Raw genomic sequence first — 26,035 nt, forward strand, 5'->3', positions numbered from 1 at the left:
ATTAAGCTCTCTGGGAGCAGGGACTTCTTTGCTTATGTATTTGAATAATTAGTACAGTGCCTAGCACACGAATAGCAGCTTAACAAATGCCTGCAACTAACTGAAGTCAAAATATTTACATTCTCGAAATGTTTGCTCCACTCAAATAAGCCTGTCATTTTATCCAGCATATAGTCAAAATGAAAAGGGAAAGAAAGCTTCTGTACTATAAAAGTCAGTTCTATGAATTGCTGAACTCTTCTTATCAAACCTTCTAATCTGGCACAACTGGTTATCTCTTTGTACCTCATGTGTGACACCAATCTCCTGCTTTAGGATCACTACACTGGCTATTTCTCAAGCCCATAATGTATTGCCCTCCTTACCTCCAATTCTTCTTTCTAGATCCAATGAGCACCACATTCAACATGAAGTCTTTCCTAATGCCCACAACTCCTGGGACCCTTTCTCCCAAACTACTTTATGTTTTAACTTCTTTTATTTATTTGTATTTATTCTCTTTGCACTTATTCTGTATAGATTTACAGATGTATTTGTTGCCTCTCCCATTTGAATAAATGTTTCTTGAGAGTTGAGACAGCTTTAGTTTTATATTTATATGCCTGATGTAGGCACAATGCATGGTATTAGTAGGCATTGAGTAATAAATGCTTTTTGACTCACAGAAAACTACCTTGGGCTCTCTGCTCACGACTCAATCCCATGGGAGCTTTTATCATGATGATTTCTTTTCTACTTCTATCTGAAGACAACTTTTGATTCTCTGATGCTTTCTAAGGACATTCCTACCAATCAATGACTAAGCTTGAAAGAGAGACCAGGGTTTAATAAAGAGAATGCAATGCAGGGGTGCTCATGGTAGCCCATACCAAGGGGATGGAATAATATAGCTTAATTTTTCAAATTTGGATCACTCCAGATGGATCCATGTCAACTCAAATTCCCAGTACCTGAAAATGAACCACATCCCATTTCAATGGATTCTATGTCATGTCTCTTGAGGTAATGGGTAATAATAAAAAAAAAATCTGCTGGGCTATTCCTCAATATATAAATGGTCAAAAGATACAAACAGTTCTCAAAGAAAAATTATAAACTATAAACTCTATGAAAGAATGATCCAAATTATTAATGATAAAAGAATGAAAATCCTAGCTTTGGTTCATATTGTGCAAATTGGCAAAGAAGATAAAAGATGAAAATAATCAATGCTAGAGGGATTATGAGAAGCTAGGTATCTTATTGCAATGTTGGTATAGCTGTAAATCATCAAACATTCTGGAAAGCAATCTGGAATTAGGCAAATAAAGTGACTAAAATGTCTAAATCCTTGGAGCCAAAGATTCTACTACTACTGGACTTATGGCCCAAGGAAGCCATTGATAAGAAGAAAGTCTTCATATATAATAAAAAAATTATGACAGGATTTTTTTGTGATGGCAAAGAATTAGAAACAAAGTGGATACTCACTGATTGGGGAATAACTAAACAAACTGTGGAATATAAATGTAATATAATGTTATTTCATTAAAAGTAGAACCTGATGTTTTCTGTTTGGTCTTTTTTATATTCTCAGCACTTAATATAGTGTCTGGCACATAGCAAGCCCATAATTAAATACTTGTTGACTGTCTGACTAGAGGAAATGGCAAATATGATGGATACAGAGATATATGGAAAGATTTATGCAAACTAATGAAAGATGAAGTAATTAGAACTAAGAAAATATACACAATGACTAAGACAAGATAAATAAAAAGAACCACAAAATAATCAAAATTGAATGATGCAAATTACAAAGAACAAGCATATCCCCAAAAAAGAGATATGAGAAGACATCCATAATTACCCCTTAACAGAAGTGGGATGTCCATGGGTGTGGTACATTTCAAATATGCTTTGTTGGTTTTTTCCTTTTCTTTTTTCTTTAAAAATATTACTTATGTTATGGGATTTTTATAAGATATATCCCATGTATGTTAGGAGAAATTCTGGTGTTATAAAAAAATGAGATACTAATAAATATTTTAAAGGAAAAGAAAACATTAAAATATAAGATTATCTAAATAGGGGGAAATTTTATGTGTTTCTGAGAAGGTGGGAATCATAAGAGTAGAATTCTCAGTAATTTTATTATTGAGATCACTATCCATTTGGTAAACTGTTTTAATAAGCACCAACACAAATTACAGTATATTCATAAATAAATACTCACCTGCAAGAAGCAGTAGTTTAGGAATAGGACAGCTAAGAAAGAGGTTGGATAAGCCTCTGAACCAACCATCCCAGTACTTTTCTGTTTTTGCCAGTTCAATTCTCCAGGTATATGGATGGTCCTTCTTGGTCTAAAGAGAGAAAAAAAGTTAGGTAATTGACTATAATCAGAGAAAAGGGGCAACAATTCAAATTAATTAAACAAACATTTATTAAGTTCTTGCTGTCACACAAGGCACTGTTGTTGAGGACATAAGGATGACAAATGACATAGTCTTATCTTTAGGGAATCTGAGGTCTAATAGGGTGGGGATGAAACATTTATCTATGGTAGAATGTGATGGGGCAGAGAGAGATCTAAGCAATGTACAAGGAAAATTTGTAAAAATTTTTACTTATGTCTTTTATGTTTCCATTTTCCCGCTCACTCTCTGGAGATGAACATTCATAAGTTATTCTTCAGATATTAAATTTGTAACTATATATTGTTCTCTTAGTTCTACTTGTTTCACTCTTCATTTTCTCATAATTCTTTCCAAGTTTAAAAAAAATTAATCTGCTTATTGTTTCTTATGGTGTATTCCATCACAATCATATACCACAATTTATTTAGTCATTCCCTGACTGATAGACATCCCCTTCATTTCCAAGTCTTTGCCACCATAGAGGGACCTGCTACAAATATTCCAGAACATAGAAGTTCTTTTCCTTTTTTCCTGATCTCCTTGGGAAACAGACCTAGCATTAGTATTGCTGGGTCTAAGGGTATACATAAGGGTATAACTCCACATTGCTCTTCAAAATGGTTAGCTAAGTTCATAGTTCCACCAACAGTGTATTAGTATCTTAAGGAAATTTAAATAGAGATAAATCATCAAAGGAAACAAATAGTCCTGGGAAAAGATAAAAAAAACAGGATTCTGAAATTATGGCAGACCCTGGCATTTCTCAAATATGGGTAGGAAAAAAATATATATACTTTTAAGTCTGTATCCTAGACATTCACTTAATGTTCACCTAATAAGTTAAGCGGTATCACACAAACAAAAAAATTCTGTAATTCCAGAAATCAATGCAATTTATCTTCCAGGATCTTCAATGACTTTTAGGCTTAGACACCCTGGAAGTGCTAATCTGACTGTAAAGAATACTCTGGGAACAAATGATTTACAAGGGCATCCACTGTAACTTACAAATTAGAATTCAAGTTTTTTGTTCTGTAAAAACTGTTAGCTTAGGAATCATTTCTACTTGAGCCAAAGCTTACTGCCATCAATCTCCTCAGTTTATTCTATTTTCCACAAGCCCCATTAATATTTATTTTAAAGAAATCAGTAAGAAGAAAATATTACAACTGATAAAACAATCTCGAAATTTGATTAGTTATATATAAATGGTCTGCAAATATTCAATAATGATGATAATCTATGGAAGCTGCTTTAAGAGAATGAAAATATTTAATCTTTACCTTTGCTTTTCAGAAAAAGGCTAACTTACAAGACCTCCTTCAAAATTTTGTATGGAATTGACCAATGTAAGAAGTTAAAAGGAAATGCAAAACAGTAAAATTCACTCAAACAGGTATGGAGTATACCCAACTGGGAATGCAGCCAGAAATATAGAAATGGATGGTGATTGGGCTGAAGTCCAAAATATATAAAGGTCATCTGAAGGAAAGATATTTAGCTTGAAGAAGAGAAGACAATGGGATGATAAGGCAGAGAGAGGAGACAGAACATGATAAAAGTTTTTAATTATTTGAAGGACTCTCAGGTGGAAGATTCAACTCATTCTACCTGGTCTCAGAGGGGAGAAATATAGACAAAATCACAGGAAGGCAGATTTCAGCTTCATAAAAGGGAACAATTCTAATAATGAAACCTATACAAAAGTGGAAAGGGCTGCCTCAAGAGGTGGTGAATTCCATTATCACTGGAGATCTAGTGGTACAGGCCTGGATGACCACATGTCAAAGATGTTGAAAGGATTTCTATTCTTTTATAGGCTTGATTAGATGACCTTTAAGGGTTTTCCTAGATTTGAAATTCTGTGAAACAGAATTGTTCATGTCTGTTGCAAACCCTCAAGTTCAGGAGAAAAAGAAAAATGGGCAATAAGAAGAATTTAGTATCTCATAAAAATTCATCAATAAATAGACCAAGATAACTCCAATGCTAACCCAAAAAGAAGTTGCTCAAGCACATGACAATGCTTTAACAAATGTACTTTCACTCATTCATTCACTCACTCACTCACTCACTCATTCATTCATTCATTCATGGAGTAATAAAAAGAACAGTGGACCTAGAGCCAAGAGACCTGGTTTTAAATCTTGACTTACACTATTGATTGGTTGCAAGACCATGGCCAACTTAAATCTCCTGAAGCTTGTTTTCTATGGTTGGTGGGGAAAGTACTGGCTTTGCAATCAAGGGACTTAGGTAAAAATCCCTCCTATGATATTTACTACCAGTGTGACCTTGGATAAGCCCCTTAACTTTCCTAGGCCTCAGTTTCCTTATCTGTAAAAGGAGAGGGTTGTGTTAGTTGTCCTCTGAAGTCATTTCCAAATCTAGATTTATAATCAAATAATATTTCACAAGGACTTTGAGGTACTTTTGTAAAGCCAAACACTATATGAATCCCCATATACACTAAAATATCTATCAAAGCACTTTCTGTGATAGCCAAGAATTAGAAACAAAGCATTTGCCCATCAATTGAGAAATGACTAAACGAATGATGGTATCTGAATGCAATAAAATATTACTGTTCCATAAGAAATGAGGTATGATAAATACAGAGAAGCATGGACAGATTTTCATGAATTGTTGCAGAATGAAGCAGAGCCAAGAAAACAATATATACAAAGATCACAACAATGTGAATGGAAAAAACAACCACAGAAGGAGTGCTTTATTTTTCAATTTCTCACAAAATAAACTGAAACTAACATTTGTATCAGTTGAAATGAAAAAAAAAATATATCAATCTGCTCTTTCTCTCCTTCTCCCTCAACAGGATTTTGTGACTACTAAGTATTTGAGGCTGGATTTGAATCCATGTCTTCCTGACTCTTGAGACCAAAAATCTATCCACCGTACTATCTAGCTGCCCTATAACTCTACTGTAAGTACTATATGAGCACAAAATAAAGATTAAAAGAAACAAAAAGGAAACACAAAGTACCTCTTAAATTGAGGATAACCTGACTCTTGACTCTTGTATTACTCACCTGCAGATGTGTAAACAGCAGATATTTTTAAAGTAATGCAAGGTTTAATAAATTTAGCCATCAATAATTATATGAAAAAAATGTTCTAACTCACTCTTGATTAGTGAAATGCAAATTAAAACATTGAGATACCACCTCACATCTATCAAATTGGCCAATACAGCAGTAAAGAAAAGTGATAAATGTTGGAGGGACACTAATGCACTGTTGGTGGAGTTGTGAACTGATCCACCCATTTTGGAGGGCAATTTGGAACTATACCCAAAGAGTTATAAACTGTGCATATCTTTTGTGCCAGTAATGCCACTACTGGGTCTGTAATCCAAAAAAGATAAAAAAATTTTTAAAAGGCTGTGGTGCAGGGGTGGGGAGGGAAGGACCTACTTGTACAAGCAGCTCTTTTTGTGGTGGCAAAGAATTAGAAACTGAGGGGATGTCCATCAATTGAGATATGGCTGAACAAACTATGGTATATGTTGGTAATGGAATACTATTGAGCTATAAGAAATGATGAGCAAGATGATTTCAGTAAAAACTGGAAAGATCTGTGAGAAATGATGCAGAGCAAAATAAGCAGAACTGGGAGAACATTATACACAATAACAATACTGGATGATGATTATCTGTGAAAACTTGGTTATTCTCAGTAATGCAATGATCTAGGACTCTATTGGCAAAGGTGTGGCAAGCATGCCCTAGTGTGCCACTTTGTTCCCCCTCTCCACCACACCTGGGGACAATTTTCACCTGACCTGCCCCTCTGCCCAGCAGACCAATGCAAACAGTTCCTCCCTCCACTGTCTGAGGTAATATGTGGGGTTCACAGGCACCTTGAAGGTACAGTTTAGGCACAAGACTTCTAAAAGGTTCACCAATGCTGATCCAGGACAATCCTGAAAGACTTATGATGGGGAATGCTATCCTACTCCAGAGAAAGAACTGTTGGAGTCATCTCTCACATCAGTATATCTTTGGTTTTATTTTGGGGTTTTGGTTATGTATGAGTGTGCTCTTACAACAATGACCAATATGGAAGTGTGTTTTTCATGACAATAGAAAAAATGAAAAAAGAAAAAGATTTAATAAATTTAGGACAATATTCAAATCAGTTAGGACAATACTCAAATCAGCCCCAACCCAGTTTTCAATTACTTGCTCAAGTTCATATATAAGAATAAATTTAATATCTGTATCTTAGACAGTAACTGTAAATGGACAAGTGCCTGCCCCAAAATCAAGAAGATCATACTAAAGAACCACATAATCATAGATTTAAATCAGGGAGAGGCCTTTATGATTAACTAGTTCAAACCCTTTATTGTACAAGATGAGGAAATGGAGGCTCAGAGATCAAGCTTAGATGGATTGGGAACAATTTCAATCAAATTAAACTATTTGCTGTTCCAAAAAGTTATCTATTTAGTACTACTATCTCAATAATATCTCAGTAAGAGTGGCTACAGAACCATCTTGAAGTCAGGAAGACCTGGTTTTAAGTACTTCCTCTAACATATACTGGTTGTGTGACCCTAAGCCTCATTTGACCACAGTGCTTTAGGCAACATTATGAGAACCAAATATTGCAGAGCAATTGCTAAACTATATTGTAGATGGGGTTTTCTCACCAAGAATTCCCAATACAATGATCTCTTAGTTGCCAAATTCAATAGCATTTTCTCAATCCTCATTCTCTTTGACTTCTATACAGCTTTTGACATGCTTATCATTCTCTCCTCTTTGACATATTCTTTTCTCTAGGTTTTCAGGACAACACTCTCTCTTGGTTTTCTTTGTACTGAACTATTCCTTCTCTGCCTCCTTTCCTGGAATCTTATTCAAATCATTCTCCCTATTAAGTGTCTCTCAGGATTCTGTCCTAAGCTCTCTCTTTTCTTCTCCCTCTATACTATTTCACTTAAGTGATTTTTGTCAGCTCCCATGTTAATTGCCACCCCTATTCTGATGATTCTAAAAATCTAAAATTCTACCCCATCTTTCTAATAATTTCCAATCTCACATCTCCGACTATCTTCCATACAACTCAAACTAGATGTCCAGTATTCATCTTAGACTCAATACATTCAAAATGGAACTCAATAGGTTCAAGCCAAATCGCATTCATTTCCCTCAAAGTCACCATTCTTTCGAAATTTCCTAATTCTGAAAAAAGCACTATTTTCCTTTCAGTCAACCAAGTTTACAACCTCATAGTAATAATTGGTTCTTTGCTTATGCTCATCCCTCAAGGTCAATAACTGCCAAATCCTGTTAACCCTGTCTTCATATCTCTCACATCAGTCTCCTCCTTTCTATAGTAATAGACCTTATCATCTCTGACTAGACTACTGCAACAACCTTCTAATTGGCCTCACTACCTCCAATCTCTCTGTTCTCTATATCTGTCCTCCACAAAGCTCTCAAAATAATATTACAAAAGTATCATCTGACCATGTCTTTCTTTACTCAAGGAACTTTTGGGGTCTCCCTATTGCCACTAGGAACCCCTCAGTGTTAGAGCCTGTCACAAACTGGCTATAACCAATCTTTTCAGGAAAGTTCTAGCTCACTTGTTCTATTTGCTACTCACCTAATAAGTTAGTTAATAAGTTATTCCATCTCTCATCTTTGTTCTTTTGTATAATCTGTCCTTCCTGGAATGACTTTGGGTAAACCATAGCACCATTTTGAACCTGTTTCCCCATCTGTAAAATGGAGGTAATAATCTCTGTAATATCTACCTGTGTTACACAGGTATTATGAGATAATGAATGCAAAATGACATATAAATGTAAACAATTATTACTTCAGTATCATCTTCCTTCTTCCTTTTATTAACAGATTCACTTCCTTCTTCATCTTCTTCTTCTTCCTCTATGATCCCTTCTACCATGGTTTTAGAGCCTTCAGGACTCAGAGTCCCTTCACATCTAAGTTTAAAAAAAAGTGGCAAATTACAAACAATCCTTTCATGTTTTTTCCAGAGTATTCAATATTTTTTATATTTTATAAACAAACTTTAGCTATGTTTTACAATGTTCCAAGTAGAAAGAGGAAAAGAAAAGCTGTTAGAGATACAAAAAAGTAGATGGGAGCTTTCAAAAAAAAAAAAGCATTTTGACATGAATGTGCTGGATTTTTTTCTTATTCCTTAGTATAATGGAGATATGTTTTTGGGACAAGAAAAAGCCACTTAAGGAAGTTGGGAAGAGGCTAAAGTGATACATAGGCTATTTTAGTGGAAAGACTTGCACTTTGAGTCAGACCTTGGTTCAAATCCTATCATTAATGCTTATTCCCTATGTAACTATGGCTAAGTCACATTCTCTTCTCTCTCTTGAGGAAACACAAATGTCCTCCCTAATCTCAAAAGGGCAGCTAATAAAAGACATCCCTTATTTTCAAGGAAATGCTTGTGATTTATCTGGAACTCTCAAAAAAAAAAAAGAAGGTACCATGGGAGCACTGGTATTCCTATTATTATCAACAACGAAGGACTTGGAAATAGCTTCCTGTCATAAAGACAGGAAGAAAATAGATTCCTTAGACTACAGAAAATCAAAGTAGGTTCAAGGACTCAGAGCAATAAAACAACAGCCCACTTTAAAGTAGAAAATTATGCTTAATCCACACTGAGGTGACTAATACATTAAAATACTTTTCTTCATGAGAATAGGTTTTCAAGAGCCTATTTTGGGGGGGCTTATTAGGCTAAAGAAAAAGGAAAACGTAACAAAAAGTAGAGCATAGTCTACTTTGAAAACTAATAAAGTGGGATCACTAAAAGAGACAAATAAATCTGTTTTCTTTTTTAAAAACTTCTATTTTATTTATTTCAGTCAGCAAAAATCTGCCTTTTCCACCCAAACTACCCTGTCCACATTGAGAACTAAAGAAAAGCAAAGCTTATTACAAAAAAATGTATAGTCATTCAAAACAAATTTCCATACTGGTCAAATGTAAAAAATTTTTATCGCATCTAGAGATGGTCTTCTCAGAAGGTGGCTAGTATGTTGTCACTAGTCTTCTGTAATCATGATTGGCCTTATGCTGATAAGAGTTCCTAACATTTCAAAGTTGTTTACTTTTTCTATATTGTTGTCACTGAATAAATCATTCTGGTTTTGTTCACTTCATTCTGCATCAGTTCATACAAATATTCCCAGGTTTCTCTGAAACCATCCCCTTTCATCATTCTTTTTTTTTTAATAGCATAATAGTATTCCATCACATTTACATGCTATATCTTGTTCAGTCATTCAACTGATTAGGAGCCCTCCTCACAGGTTTCCATTGTTTGCTATGTCAAAAAGAGTTGATGAAAGTGAAGTTCTACTGTCAGTCTCTAACACCCCCTCATCCACTCTGAATATAATTTTCTCTTACCTTCCCTAACTTTGTATCCTTTTCTTAAGATCATCAAGACAACAGAACTACTTCTATCTCTAATAATTGGGCTTCTGCTCTGACCTCTGATGGTAGGGTTCAGAAGGGAGACTTGTACTATGTCCCCATATTTGAATGTAAGCAGTTTATCCTTGTTTAGTAACACATTGTTCCTTCAAGTTTACCTTTATGTTTCTCTTCACTCTTGGGCTTGAACCTTAAAGTTTCTATGCAATTGAGCTAAACAACTAGAATAATGAGAAGTCTTCAATTTTATTAAAGGTTCATTTTTTCCCTCTCCAAGCATTAGAATTCATTTTGGTGCATAAGTTATTCTTGGCTGTAAACCCATTTCTTTTGCCTTCTGGAATATCATATTTCAATTTCTCCACTACTTTTTAGTGGTGACTGCTAAACCATGTGTGATCCTGACTGTGGCTCGTCAGTACTTGAATCCCTTTTCTTTCTAGAGGCTTTCTGGTAGTTTTCATTTTGCAGTTTGTTTTAGGGTGTGATTGGTGGATCCTTTCTATTACAATTTTGTTCTCTGGTTTTAAGAGATCTAGGAACTATTCTTTTAAGATTTCTTGAAATTGAATATCTAGGTTTTTTTGTCATTGATTCCTGATTTTTTTCTCATCAACTTGTTTTCTTGATCAGTTATTTTTGCTATGATACACCTTACATTTTCTTCCACATTTTTAGTCTTTTGATTTTAATACTTCTTGTTGCTTCATGTAGTTACTGACTTCTGTTTGGTCCATTCTAAATTTCAGATAATTTGTTGTTTGGGTAAGATTTTGTACCTTGAGTGCCAAGCTGTTGATTCCCTTTACAATTCTTTCCTTCATATGCAGGCCCCATGACCAACAAAATGTATATCTAGACATTTTATCTGATCCCCAGAACCTCTCAAATTTCTCTAAACCAGATATTATGCACCAAAAATAAAGTATTTTAGTCATCTCCATGGTTTTGGATACCCAAGAAAAAAAATATTTAAGAAAATGCTTTGAAACATCTACCCCAAGATCATTCAGCAACCTTCCTTCACCCTCTCACCTATTCTGACAAATCCAAGGACCCAACACATGAACTTGCGACAAAAGTCAAATTTTCAGGGCAACTAGGTGGCTCAGTGAATAGATTCAAGCCTAGAAACAGGACATCTTAGGTTCAAATCTGACATAAGACATTTCCTAATTATGTGTCCCTGGGCAACTCACTTAACCCCAATTGCCTAGGCTTCTTCTGCCCTGGAACCAATATTTTGTATTGATTCTAGGATGGAAGTTAAGGGTTTAAAAAAAAAAGAACAATTTCTATTCCCCTGTCCTTTTAAGTGCCATGAAGATACTAGCTCCAGGTTGTGAAAGTTTACTGGGGCCCAAGAAAAACAACTATGATCAGGGCAGGCCTTAGTCTGTGCTACAAAAGATCACCACAGGAAAGCAGAGGCAAGAAGGAAAAGAACAAGGATAGGGCATGTGTCAGGATTTGAAACAGCCTCTCCTCCATCCAGAGCTTTGAAGGGCCAAACTACTGAAATCATCTCTGCAGCATCAGTGACTAACAGTCTGAAATGAGCCAGAGAACTGAGGAATAGAACGAGGGACAGGATGCTACATATGGTGAACTACTTGGAGATGGGGGTTGGGGACGAAGGGGAGGGAGGTCATACAGCAATCTTCTAAGCCTGAAAAAATCCAACAATCAGTAAAGACTAGGACTAGTTCAGTCCCCTCCAAAAGTCACTTGGGGCAGAGACATGGGCTGATGAACCGTGAACTGTCCAGTATGGGAGAAGGAGGCTGAGATCCACAAATAAGGGAAATCATCATCAGAGGGGAAAGAGTAATAAGGGAAAATGGGAAGGAGGGTAGAACTGAAATTATCAAAAATCTCAGGAAAAAGAAACTCAAAGGCCTTTAAATTGATAATTAAGTTATTAAATTATGAAATGGAAGTAGGTATCTCCAGTTCTTTGGGTACTTGTCAAAAAAGACCATGACTGGCAGTGGGAAACAGGTGGTAATGAAACTTTAAAAAAGCACAGAGACAAGTGGCAAAAACTGGGGGAGGGATACAGAAGCAGATGGCAGCATGGGAACAGGGAATGGAATGATTAAGTAAGGCAGGCAGAGTGGGAAAGAGCAGAGAGAGGAGAAGAAGAGAATGTTACTCACAAACCATAGAGTTGGAAGCATTTGGTATCATGGACCCAGTGAAGAAAGAAGAGGGTTCAAGGAACAGGAGTTTACGGTTTCATTTTTATAGGATTTGGGGGGGGAAACAGACCAACTAACTTCTCCTATCTGTGCCACTTTGGGGCTAGTTCATTAATATATCCAAATCATCTTAAAAGTTATTGGCAAAACTTCAAAATCATCATTTCAAAGTTAACAGCACCTTTCTGATGTTCTGCTGGTAGGGAAGAGTGGAGGACTGGAATTTGTCTGCATTTATATATCAGAACCCTGATGGTGGTGCCTAGATGACTTCTGCTGAGTCATCACATAAGACCAAGCTGTGAATTTTGATTAATATAAGATAAAACTTATAAATTATGCTCTTTCAATTTTGGGGACAGTTTTGTACATGATTTCCAGGTTCTCTTGACATCTTATTTTCTGCTATTGTGCCTTTTTAACAACTACTTATAAACTAATAACTATACTGACTTTCTAGTCAGGAGGTTTTGGTCAGAAGGCCCAAAACAAGATATAATTTTAACATAGCTATGAACAGAAGCAGATACAACAACAGGGAAAATATTAATAACAGAAGGAATATGGCATCCAGATCTTGAAAATGAGTTTAGGAAAATATGAATAAAAACAGCAAAACAAAGGAAAATGATCCAACACTTGAGAAGGAGGACCCTGTGAAATGTGAGAACATGCAACTATAACTCACTGGTCCTGAGTATTTCAAAAAAAGAAATGAGAATTATGGGAGCAAAAAATAGTGGGCAGAATAGAAAAACTAGAATTTGCAATAGCAAGTCTCATCAAAAAAACAAAGAGAACAATAGATTGGAAATACAAATACACAAAAGTGAAAGACAGTCTAGAAGAAAAGCAAAAAAGAAAATGAAAAAAATATGCTCACTATCAAAATAAAATAAACTTATCTTGAAGATAGCATATAGAGAGACAACCTAACAATCATAAGACTACAAGAAAAACACAAGACAAAAAACATGAACTTCATAATACAAGAAATAATATAAGAGAACTGCCCAGAACTTCTGAAAATAAGTAAAATGGAATATCAACAGAAAAAATTCATAGATTACCTCCAAAAAAATCCAATTCTTTCTTCCATAACTCATTCCCCCCACCAATTTTTTCCTTAGGGTTCTCATTCCATTTATAAAAACATTTTAAAACTTTTTTCAACTTGTTTCATCTCTTCCAGGAATTCTAGTTGAGTTTGTGCCTAAGCTGAGTAAAATTTTCTCTGAGGCTTTTGCTTATGGTTGTTTTGGTGTCATTCTCTTCTTTTGGGTTTGTGTCTTGAGCTTTCCTGTTACCATTAATAATACTTCTTTATGGTGGGATTCTTTTTGATTTTTGCTTATTCTTCCAATCTACTTCCTAACTTTGGATTTGATGTTAAGGTTAGGCTCTGTGCCCTTCTGAAAGGGCTATTGCCATTTTCTTGAGGTACTGAGTGTTTTTCAGACAAGGTAGGGACTTGCAAATTTCAGTACTCCCAAAGCGGTTTGATCCAGATCTGACAGCTGCTCCCTAGTCTGAGCTCTACAAGTTCTTGATCTGGCTTAGGACCTAAGCAACCGCAGATGCTACTAGACTTAGCCCCTATCAAACCAGCTGAAAAGATCTATTGTTTCAGAGTGATGGAATTTTAAATATTCTAGGATTCTTTTGGTGTGGGATTCTTGCCATAGTTAATTTCTCTGTAGGCTGGGCTAAAGACAGGAACTGAGAACTCACTCTGCTCTGGGTCTGAGATGAGACACATCACTGTAGCTACTGATGGCTTCTGAACTTCCTTCTTTTTCAATATTCTACCCAGAGCCAAAACTACCTAAACACCTCTCTTATACCCCCAGTCAAAGTGTCAAACTTGAAGGTTCCAGGCAAAGTGGTCTGCACAATAATCCTTATACCTACTTAAATTGCAGAATTGTTTTGAGGAAAGTATTGTAAGCTGCAAAATGTTACAGAAATTATATAACTATAAAGTTTAAGGGTGTTTTGTCATCCACACCTCCACAGCTGTAAAGTTTGTTTTTTTATTTTGGCCCAGATGCCTAATGTCTTTGGTATTGGGAACTCTTGGTAAAGAAACTTCCTCTATCAATACAGAGCAGCAACTAATTGCTGTGTAACTTACAAATTGTAGAGAGTTCTCTAGAACATTGAGAAGTTAAGCGATTTGTTAGTATGTATCAGAAGCAAAGCTTAATCATAGGTCATTTTGCCTCCAGGGTTAGATTAATACTCTATACCAAATGACTCCCACAACAAAACAGAAGGAAGCAAAAGTCATCCTTATAGAAATATTCATTAATGAATTAACCATTTGTTTAACTAACCCCCCACTCAAAAACCACTCCTGTTTAAGAATTAACATTTATCCTGGCCCACTTGGCCAATTATCTTTATGGAACAGATTTTTGTAAGGAAACATTTTGATTAATGATTTTTAAAAATTTGTAAAACCCATAGATATTTTTGTGACAACGACGTTTCTTTATCATGCTACAAGAAAATCAAACATGAAATCTTATTGTTTTGTCATAAGATTTAGGAGAAATCATGACAAAATCATTAAAACAACATTCTTTGTTCATTCTAATTACACATTATAATTATCACCTAAATTCTGTTAAAAAGAAATTTACTTCTATAAAATTTACTTTTCATATTTAATATATTTCACATTTTAAGAGTCTCAATGGAAACACCTTTTCAACTATTAACTCAGATGCTGATTCTGTTTTAAAGACCTTCATTTTAAGTGCCCTCTTCCCATTACCACTTATCCCTGCAGAAAGAGGATCTGTTGTACTATATTTGATGTGAACTATTATCATCATGTCAGTACAGCATGTTAACACCATACAAGGTCATTTTCCTTTCTAAACATACCACTGCCCCCAAAGTCTTTTCCTGACAAAGGACTTTCACAAGAAGATAAAATTAAGGAATTTTGTGACTCCTTCTGCAAAGATCTACAAGGAAATAGAATCTAAGACTACAAAATAGCAAAGGCCATAGAAAGTGTGAACATAAGCTCACTTACCAAGACCAGGATCCTAGAAGTAGGGAGACTCAGTGTAGCAGTAACAAAGTAGGATCATGTTATTTAAAGCTAGAAGGGACCTTTGAAATAATTTAGTTCAACTACTTAACTGTAGAGAAAAGGGGAAAATATTTGCTGAAGGTAGTTTTAGGGTAAAAAGCAATCTACTTATAGAAATATTTAGCATTCTGTATCCAGAGACCTTGTAAGTTGAGAACATAATTAGATCCAAAAAGGCTCTGGATAAAGTATGTAGGTTAAAACTACAATGCATAGTTAAAGAATGTTGCTGAAACATCCCTAAACTGTGAGACTGTCTTAGTAAGCAGCTACCAAACTCATTCATCAACTATATGTTGTTGACATATTCAGAGACAAAATATGGAATGAACTATAAGGATTGAATAGTGTGTGATAGGGGAATAAAGTTGACAAAAAATGTGGGCAGACTCCAGTTTCTTATTCAGTTGTTTAGAAAGCAGCAATTATGTTCACTTTATGTGCCAATAGTTTAGTAATTAACAAACATAAATCAGCCCATTTTTTCTAGAAAACAATATATATATATGTATATATATGGCCTTGTGATTTTATTACTATTATGAGCTTCTGATGAGGAATAATTTCTACCAATGCAGATTGACAACTTCTCTGTAAGTTCTAGTCTTTAAGAGTTGCCCAGAGCAACTTAAGTCACTTGTCCAGGGTCACACAACCTGTATGGGTCATAGATAAGACTTAAAACAAGGTTTTCTTGGCTCCAAAGCCAATTCTGTATACACTTATACCATATTGCTTCACAAAAATGTAAAGTTACTAAAATAATTGTCGAAGTCTTACACATTAATTCTTTATATTTTGCTAGAAGAAAGTACTTTTTAAAAGATTCTGAAAGATAATGAGGAAGCATGTTACCTACTCTTGACAAAGAACTGATGGACTCAAGATGAAGAAAAAGACACATATTTTTTTTAGACAGGGACAATGTGGAAATTTTTTTTGTATGTCTACGCATGTTTAGTATAAGTTTTCCCTCCATTTTTTTAGTGGGGAAAGTTGGGAGGGAGAAGGAAGATTTAGGGACATGGACTGCCCACCCCCACACACACAAAAGAAAGAAAAAATGTTCCCTAAAGTATTTTTAAATGCATATAAGAGAACAGAAGGTCCAAGCATTACAACTTTAAAAATTATATGTGTATTGATTATACAAGGTGTCTTAAAAATCTTACTTTAGTCTAAAACTATTAGTCATATGCAAGTCCTATGTTATTTGTACATATTTATTCTCTCTCTTTCTCTCTCTCTCTAATATCTAAGTACAAAAATCAACCTTCCTGATTGCCTTTCACCACTATTTTAGCTACATTTTATTGTTGTTGTTTTGTTCAGTAGTGTTTGGTTTTTTTTGTTTTGTTTCGGTAGTGTCTGACTCTTCATGACTCCATCTAGGGTTTTCTTGGCAGAGATACTGAAGTGATTTCCCACTGCCTTCTCCAAACCATTTTAGAGATGAGAAAACTGAGGCAAATAGGGTTAACTGACTTGCCCAGGATCACACTGCTAGTAAAGTGTCTGAGGCCAGATTTGAACTGAGGAAGATGATCCTTTCTTATTCATGTCAGCATTTTATTCACTGTTCCACCTGGCTGCAAAAGCCATATTAGAACCCAAATGAAAGCATCTGGGCACTGAAAATAACTGAAATGTATGTTGTGCTACAAACTGTTTTACATATATAATCTCATTTGATCCTCATAATCACTCTATTAGGTTGGTATTACAGGTATTATCACTGTTTTATAAATAAGGAAATTTAGAAAAATAAAGTGGTTGAAGCTTGGCCATATAGTTAGCTTCTGTGGCAGGATGACCAAACCTAGATATTGCAGACTGGAGCTCAATGTCTTCCTACTATACCATACTATGCTATTATTATTCCTGTTTTAGATTAAGAAAGGGCACCCAAAAGGTAAAGTCTTGTCCAAATTTACACAAGCAAGAGAGCAAGGTCTAAAGCTCATGACCTCTAAAACTTGTGTCCTCTCTATTCCAATATTGTCATTAGTTGCCAGTCTGTTACTGCTTATCAATTTAAATCTTTGAGCTTTAAGTTAGTTTAAAACTGAGAAGGAAAACAGAATTAGTGGATAACCTGATCTAGTTTCTGCATCTAGCCCAAATCAGAAAAAACAAGACCTACTGTTTGACTTGGCCAACCATTGAAACTCGGGCAGATTCCAGATTCCGTATCTGGCCACTCTTCACACTAGAAATAGAAGAAGAGAAAAAATGTTATTAAGCAGTTCACTTTGCTACTTGGTTTGAATGAGGTGGTGATAATGATTTATCTGCTCCTCTTGCAATTAGGATTACATGTGAATTAATGAAAAATATGACTAGTCTCAATATGAACACTATCTCAGACAGGAAGCTCTGAAATGTGCACAGCATTTCCTGTAGCATATTTAGTATTATGGAACCAACAAAGTGAAACATAAACCCACTTTGAATAATGGATAGTATAAGGATATGTATATGCCTATATGGATAGTATATGCCTATGTATTGCCGATATGGATATGGATACGGATATGCCGATATGTATATGCCTAGGTGGATAGTATATGCCTATGTATATGCCTATATGGATAGCATATGTTTATGTATTTCCTCCATTTAAATTTAAATAGTAGTCTTTGTGGCTGTTGGCCATGAATAACACCTGGGGAACTAGCAAAATGGAGAAGCACAGTCATGTTCCTTTGTATCCTCAAGAATTAAATCTAGATTGAAAATGATATTGTGTTTGGAAGTACTAAACTGGTTTCATTTCTAGTATATTATTTGGTTTATATATTAATATTCTACATTGCCAACAACTCACTTCCTCAAACACACCCACATACACACATATGCATATTCAGCATATTCAACTTTCTCCTAAATGCTATTTCCATATTAAATCCTGCTGATATGACTCAACAATGAAAAATCTTAAAATCTATGTTTTAAGTTGCTTTGGCCTACATTTATTTTTTACTTTTACTTAATTCAGAGCTGGTTATGCTATACATTTTGCCTTTCTCTTAATATGGATTTATAACTCTTAATATGGATTTATAAAGCATCCCATTATGCTACTGTGGAGAATATTTGTGGAGGAGTCATATTTATGGCAATATTATTTGTGGGTTGAGTTTAATGCATATGAGGGGACAATATAAATGTTGAAACTGCTGTCTAGACTAAGAAGTCTCTGATTTTTCAGAGTTTCTGGCTTCTTACATTGAAGAATCAAGTTAAATGTACTATTCCTTATGCCCCATCTATTGAGACAAAATCTGAATAGCTTGGAAATAGAAATTTGGAATTTCAATTACAATACTAAACACTGAGGCTGATGATAAGGAATGTTTGAATCTATGTGAGATTCTAAATGAAAACTCAAACTTCATAGTTACCTCCATTCTATGGCATTCTCCAGGGACTTGAAGGTCTTAGGGCGACCACGCAAGAAATTCTGCATGCTATTTAGAGCATCCATTGCTGTACCTAAATATTAAACCAATATATCAATATTAAGCATTCAAATTTATATTAACAACAGACATTCGAAAAAATTGATAATAATAAATATCTCAAAAACATTCTAATGTACTGATAAAAGTTAAGTTTTTTGGAAAAACAACTATTTTCACAGGTCTATAGGAAGTTCCTGGGTTCTGTCTGTTTATAGTAGGACAATAAATATTTACATTGATACAGTGAGTTGATATTTTAAAAGTCATTTACCTGCAACAACCCTGTAAGATAAATAGTACAAATATAATTATAAATGAGCAAATTTACACATTAAAATAGGCCGTACTACACTCACCCTCTAACTTCATACGCACCAAAGGCCTATAAGCAACTTAACAACTTACCTTCAACAACATCAATCATGCAGAGACCCAATAAACTTGGCACCAAATTGGCTGATGCTGTATGGACTGCAATAGCACCACCCATGCTGTGGCCAATCAGCATGATGGGAGGAGGAAGATCTCCATACATAGCTTCAACCACATTCCCTACATCCCTGACAAAAGAAAAAATAAGTATTAGAAGAATAAAGGAAATTAGGAGGAATTCTCTAAGTAACCATATTAACATCTTTTCCCCTACTTCCCTCCTATTTAATCTGTGATTTCAGAGAAGCAACTATGAAAGTTCTATGGTCTGTCCTGGATTCTTACCTACATAACCTGCCTAACATGAAACTAAGGAGGAGCATGGGATTTAAGAAATTTGGTTCTGCATTTCATTTCAATTCATAAATTCCAACAAATATTTACTAAAAGTTTACTATATAGAGAGCATTGTGTTAGACACTGAAAAGGCACAAAGATTATCCAAGACATATAAGTACTTAAGAGAGGTACAAAGTGTTATATGAGGTCTGACTAGGGATATGGAATGTAAAATTTGGAGAAGACCACTAACTCCCTATGTGAATTTTTATCAAGTGGCCTCAACATAACATGATGGGATAAACTAGATAATCTCTTAGGTTCCTTCTAGTGCAAAGTGCAAAGACAAAATTCTCTGCTGAAGATACAAATTCTAAATAGCCCCTGACCTCAAGAAGCATATCCTCTGGATATGTTCCAGGTTATCTGTCCTTAAATTGGTACACATAGTTGCATGAAGTATTCCAGATGGTCTTTCAAGGGCATACTACAATAGAACCTTCTACATACATACTACAATAGCGCTTTCATGTTCCTAGAAACCTCTTGATGCAGGACAAGACTGAATGAGCTTTTCTGGATGCTATATCACATTACTAACTTCTACTGAGCTTTCAGTCCATTAAAATCCTCAGAACAATTTCTGCGTCACTTATTTTATACTAATGAAGTGGATATTTCTGTATTCAAGTGCAAAACTTTTACATTTATATTTACTAATTTCAATTCATTAAATTTGATCCAATGCTGTCAAGATTCTTTTGGATTCTGACTCTGTCTTCCATTGAATTAATAATCCCTCCTAATTTTGTGACATCTCTAAATTTCTCCAGTATACAATTTTATACTTTTATTCAAGATAGTGATAAAGATGTCAAAACATCCCAGTGTCAAGCACAAACCACGTAGGGCACTGTACTGAGACCTTCTGCCACTTTGACACAATCACTGACAGCTACTATTCAGATTTGGCCATCTAGTACTGAACTCATGAAATTAAATTACTGTCTAATTCATATCTCCTATCTTCTGGTTAACTATATCCAACCTGTCCTGCACTCCAAATTGCTTGTTTAGTAAGACTGTCAAATAAGAAAATGAAGTGAATCTGGTATAGCCTGTTCTTGAAGCTATGCTGATTCCCTGCAATGACTACTTCTTTCTAGATGTTTACCAACCACCTTTTTTTAATAATTCATTCTAGAATTTTCTTCCCTTTTACTGAAAATTAGAGCACTTGCCCTTTTCTAATCTAGTTATACCTCTGTTTTTCCATGATCTCTCAAAAATCAATAATGGTGTCTTCTGTCACTTCTTTTGGGACCTAAAAATATAGCTCTCTTGGGCCAGGTGGCTTGAATTCACCAAAGGAAGCTAGATGCTCTCACTATTTCTTCACTTATCTTGGTGGTATATCAATTCCCTGTTAGTAATTTGTGTTAGGTCATTTCCAGTGGAAAGGTCATTCCCTAGTGCAGAGAAAAATTGAGTAGCTCTAACTTCTCTCTGTTGTCAGTTATCATAGCCCAGTCATTCTAAGGAAAGGTCTTGTTCCTTCTATAATTCTCCTTCATCTACCAATAGGAATAGGGACAAACTGGACCTGTTATTTCATTAGTGGAAAAAACTCCCAGTTCAGGAAACTCCTTTGACACTTCAGGTCAGCCCCTGCTCAGTAACTTCAAGTTTTTCTGGTTTGAAGGCCAGCTCTTAGTCCATAATGTCAGGCTAACTCCCAGTATGATTTTAAAAAAAACCAAAAAAACACATTTTTTGGTTGCCCTTAACTTCCCTTGTTAAGCTCAACTCATAGTGAGCTTTTGTATTTCTCACACTATTCTTACATGCTATGCCATGATCTTATATCCGTGTAACTATAACTTTGCTTCCATTTGAAATATATTTTTTTAACATCCAAGATGGTTGTCAAGTTCCCTGTGCATCAAACTGGTCTTTTCATTTATTCTATCTTTCATCCTTATTGGAATGATTTCCTTTTAATTACAGATATACAGAACATTAATTTCAATAATGCCTCCGTCTACCACCCCACACCTATGAGATTAGTCAATATGACAGAAAAAGAAAATGATAAATGTTGAAGGGGTTGAGAAAACTGAGGCACTATAATGTGCTGTTAGTGGACTTGTAATCTGATCCAACCATTTTGGAGAGCAATTTGGAACTATGCCCAAAGGATTCTAAAACCATTTGATCCATCAATACCAAGTCTGTATCCTAAAGAGTTTTTTTTTTTTAAGACAAAAGGAACTATTTGTACAAAAATATTTATTGCAACTCTTTCTGTGGTAGCAAAAAATAGGAAATTGGGGAATTGTCCATCAACTGGGGAATAACTGAACAAGCTGTGGTATAAGATTGTGATGAAATACTATTGTGCTATATGAAATGATGAGCAGGATGATTTTGAGAAAATCTGGAAAGATTTACATGAACTGATGCAGAACCAGAAGAACATTGTACACAGTGATGCAATATTTTTTGATGAATAGTTGTGAATGACCTAGTTATTCTCAGCAATGTAGTGATCTAAAACAACCCTCAGACTCATGATGAATTAATTGATATTATATAATATATATATATGATAATAAATGAATTAATCAATGAAAAATTAAAAATTTTTTAATTAATGAATGCTAAAAAATGTTTTTACATATAATTGTTGAAAAATAAAATATGATAAAAATGCTTCAATAATATAGCACCACAAAAAAAGTTTTAAGTAAATTTTCGAGACAGCACCAAAATTTCTTGATAGGAAGCTTGCTATTGTTGTCAGTACTCAGTGAAAAACCTTGTAGGTTCTCATTCAGTGTAATTCTTGACCATATACTTTCATATATCTCCTAATAAGTTCTACCCAAATTGCTGGATGCCTCCTTTTTCATATTTCGTGAATATTCAAGAAAACACCCAGACTGTCAGTAATTCCTCACTCTCACTATTTGACTGGCCCACTCTCATTTCCAGTTATTCACGTCAAGTGACGATGTTTCTTATGCCACTTTCTGAAAGCACATTTTCACTGCTTTGCACTTCTACATATAGGCAATCAATCTTCTATTACCTATTAGTATGTCTTCTACTGTCATGAACTGTGTGTGAAGGAAATTATTAAGGGGACTTTGATCACAAGGATGGAATCAAAACTCTGGTGCCCACCCAGGATCAGCAGAAAAGGCAACAATTAAGGGAGGGAACAATAAGGCAGAGCGAATGTTCCCTGGACAGGCAAGTGAAGGAGGAAGGGCAACAGTTGTCTCACAAGGCATGATGTAAAAGAGTCAATGGGCAGAAAAAAAGTTTGATAAACTGAGGTCAGAATGGATTGCAGCCTCTGGAATTCCATATTTGAATTGACTAGGGGCCCACTCTACTGCCAGCTAAATGGACATGCTAGTTCAGGGTATTTTTTTTAAAGAATGATCTATTTCCTTTCTCATCTCTCACCCTTTCCTTTCTATTAATAAACCATTAAAAATCTATAGCTAGACTCCTTAATTTGAATCTTAACAACTGTAACTTAAAAGTCTTGCTTATTCAACTCTTTACATGTTTTTACCTTGTCTTCCCAAAAAGAACGTAGAGCCAGAACAAAGACTATGTCATATTTCTATATAAATTTTTACAAGGAGAAACACCAAGTTTATTAAGGTCTTTCCTAAAACATAATGACCCAAACTGGCAACACTCCAGATGCAGTTAGTCTAAAAGACAGTAGCACTATCTGGTGTCCTTTCCAGATATTATGTCTAGCAACCCAGTACTTACTGCCTTAGCTTTAGGATTACCATGTCATACTATTGACATATAGAAAACTTGCAATCTACTAAAATATTCAAGATTTTTTTTTAAAGTTGTTCATGTGAAGGGTGCTTTTTGTTGCCTACTACATTATTATATCCACTCTACCTCATCTAATAATATTTGTATTCAGAGGAGAACACATGGTATTTCACTGTGACCAATCATGCTATAATATGATCTCCCAAAATAAGTAACGTAGGTCAACCAAGAACAGGCCAGATGGAGTTTCTGAAAGCAAAAACATATTATTACCCAGAAGTTTTCATATATGCTATCATTAGATCCTTCCTTATAAAATGCCTCTTTGATGTATGGAAATGAATCTGGGCACAAGCTTTGAAAAGTCTCACTCAAGTTGGAGAGGCTGAATCATTTATTAACTCAAAAACAATCTCATTTGTACACAGACACCCATTAGAAGGTTAGTCACCTAAAAGTAAATTATTTTATTTACAATTAAATTATCTACTCAGGAATGGAGGAGGCTATGATCCATGTCGATGGAAGGAATAATCACACTTTTTTAGACAGTAAGAGTATAGGCTATCACTATAGGAATAATAACAGCACATTTCTTTGGTATTTATAGTTCATAGAACACTTTCCTCACAAATACCTGGTGAGGCAATAAGTACAAATATCAACTATTTTACAGATGAAAAAAATCGAAGTTCAGAGAAGTCAGATGCCTTGATCAGATTTACACAGTTAGCAAAAAACACAATTAAACTCAAATCAAAATTTTCTGACATAAACTTCAGCATTCTACAATATATTTTCTCTACAACCTGTCCTGACAATAAATGTATGCTTTACAATTCTATCCTATAGCTTGTTTGTACATAACTACTTGTAGTCCCCTCTACTAGCTTATGAAGCTGAAGGCAGGAACTGTCTTTCAGCCTCTTTTTTTGTATCCTCATTTTTGGCAAATAGTAGGTATTTACTAAACGTTTATTGACTAACTGACTATAGCTGAATAAAATACAATTTTGGCAGCTGGTTCTCTATAACATGAATATGGGCTTTGAGGAGAGTCCATCTTCTTCAAAGCTGCTAGAACACCAGGAATAAGACTCTAGATAACTGGGAGTAGAACACATTGCAAGTACTGTATAAAAAATCTGGGAGAGTCCTAGACCTGATATATAATACATTCATTCTTTATTTTGCATTTGGAAGAAGGTGCTGAGGTCCTCTGAGAACTTGCTCTGGGCCTTCTCTAAAGGCTTAACTATAGAGATCTGGAATGGCATATCCAACCTTCCAACCATGGCCTTTTTCGTTTCTGGAAAAATCCAAGTTCTACTTATCTCCATGAACAGGAGAAAGTGTATTATATTTGTAAAAGTTAAGACTAACCCATAGACTATAAGATTTTTAAAGCAATTAACATTACCATTCTAGGAACACTCAGAAGTTGAGTGATTTTCAGTGCACAGCATGATACCTAGCACTAAAAAATGTTTACTGATTGAATGATTGTTTTTCTAAACTCTATAACAAAGTGGAACCAAATGCAGAAAAAGGACAGAAAAGATCTCTAATCTAATACAACTCAATTCAACAAATACTGTGACAAGTCAAGTTACTAATTTTTTATGTATTCCTAATATCTATATTAGAAATATGTATGTGTACAAAATAGAGAATATAGTATATGTCATCAATTAATCAATAGACAAATATTTATCAGGCACTTCCTATGTGCCAGGCACTAAGCTAGGTGCTAGGGATACAAATACAATGAATAAAATAATTTTTACTTGCAAGAAGTTTATAAATACATATAAATGTATGCAGAATAAATACAAATAAATTGGTGACAGGAAAGTTTTAGAGGGAGAGTACTAGTAGTTGGGGAAATCAAGAAAGGCTTCATGTTGTATATATGTTTATAAAATCCATGATTTAAAATTTTGTTTGAGAAAATTTTCAGGGAAAGAAGCTCGCTAACTCCTTGAATCCAGAAAATGAACTGATTGGAGAAAGATGCCTGCAGAAACCTACACTGCATAAAGATCATCCAGAATGAACTTTGGGTGCAATTGATTGAACTGAAGGGCATTGAACACACTTATTTTGAATGTAAACTTTTATGCCAAAGGGGACTGCCCCCTAATTAGCTTTTTGTCAATGCACCTAGCAAACATTGATTTTGCTTTCTCTCTTTTCTATTTCTCTCTTATCTCTAACGATTATAGTTTCCTCTTAGAAGGGGAAATGTTGTATACACCTGTAGTTAGAAGACTTTTATAGGTATAAGCCAATGATGTTAAATGATTAATTGGGTAGACTAGTCTCCCAAATAATCACAGGGAGGTTAAGAAAATGGGATTAACTCTCCCCTGCCCATTTTTAGATTTAATCCCCAGAAGAATATATACCCCACTTATCCTTAAGTATAGGGAGGTCTGTAAACCACATGTGCTATACTGAGTGACAAATCAAAACCACTGACAGCCCCCTGGGCAGTCCTAAGCAAAACTAAAGCTGCAACTGGTCCATGTAAAGTGGAAGGAAGGCACAGGACGTGATGAAAGGAATGGTCTTTATAAGTGACAAGAACTTCCTGTGAGGAGGGTCTTTCACCTTGGAACTTGACTCCAGCTGAGCTTTCTAGTTTCTATTAGGACTACCCCATGTGAAAAAGTGAAAAAGGCTGACTCCTTTCCCTGGATTGTTCTGGAGGTACTAGACTCCAGAGAGAGGCCCCTTGTCTTGGAGGAGGCCTCGTGATTAAAACCCTTGTTTAATTTACCTCTGGGCCCACTTTGCTGGGGCCTTTTAAGCCCTGCCTGGTTTGGAACACCAGGCTGGAGTAAATATGTACTCTCTCTCTGATTTTCTGACTTTCACTCTT

General features: G+C 35.1%; 1 protein-coding gene across 1 annotated transcript in view; it reads right to left on the minus strand.

Moving 5' to 3' along the window:
- Positions 1-26,035, minus strand: part of PPME1 (protein phosphatase methylesterase 1) — a 59,018-nt gene that overhangs the window by 13,172 nt on the left and 19,811 nt on the right. Inside the window, exons 6-10 of the mRNA XM_056794990.1 lie at positions 19,036-19,190; positions 18,571-18,661; positions 17,310-17,375; positions 8,253-8,376; positions 2,216-2,345 (exon numbers count right to left, since the gene is read on the minus strand). Of these exons, the coding sequence (XP_056650968.1) occupies positions 2,216-2,345; positions 8,253-8,376; positions 17,310-17,375; positions 18,571-18,661; positions 19,036-19,190 (566 nt within the window). The remainder of the gene's footprint in view (positions 1-2,215; positions 2,346-8,252; positions 8,377-17,309; positions 17,376-18,570; positions 18,662-19,035; positions 19,191-26,035) is intronic.

Source organism: Monodelphis domestica, chromosome 4 (genome assembly GCF_027887165.1).
Source record: "Monodelphis domestica isolate mMonDom1 chromosome 4, mMonDom1.pri, whole genome shotgun sequence".
Classification (NCBI taxonomy): domain Eukaryota; kingdom Metazoa; phylum Chordata; class Mammalia; order Didelphimorphia; family Didelphidae; genus Monodelphis; species Monodelphis domestica.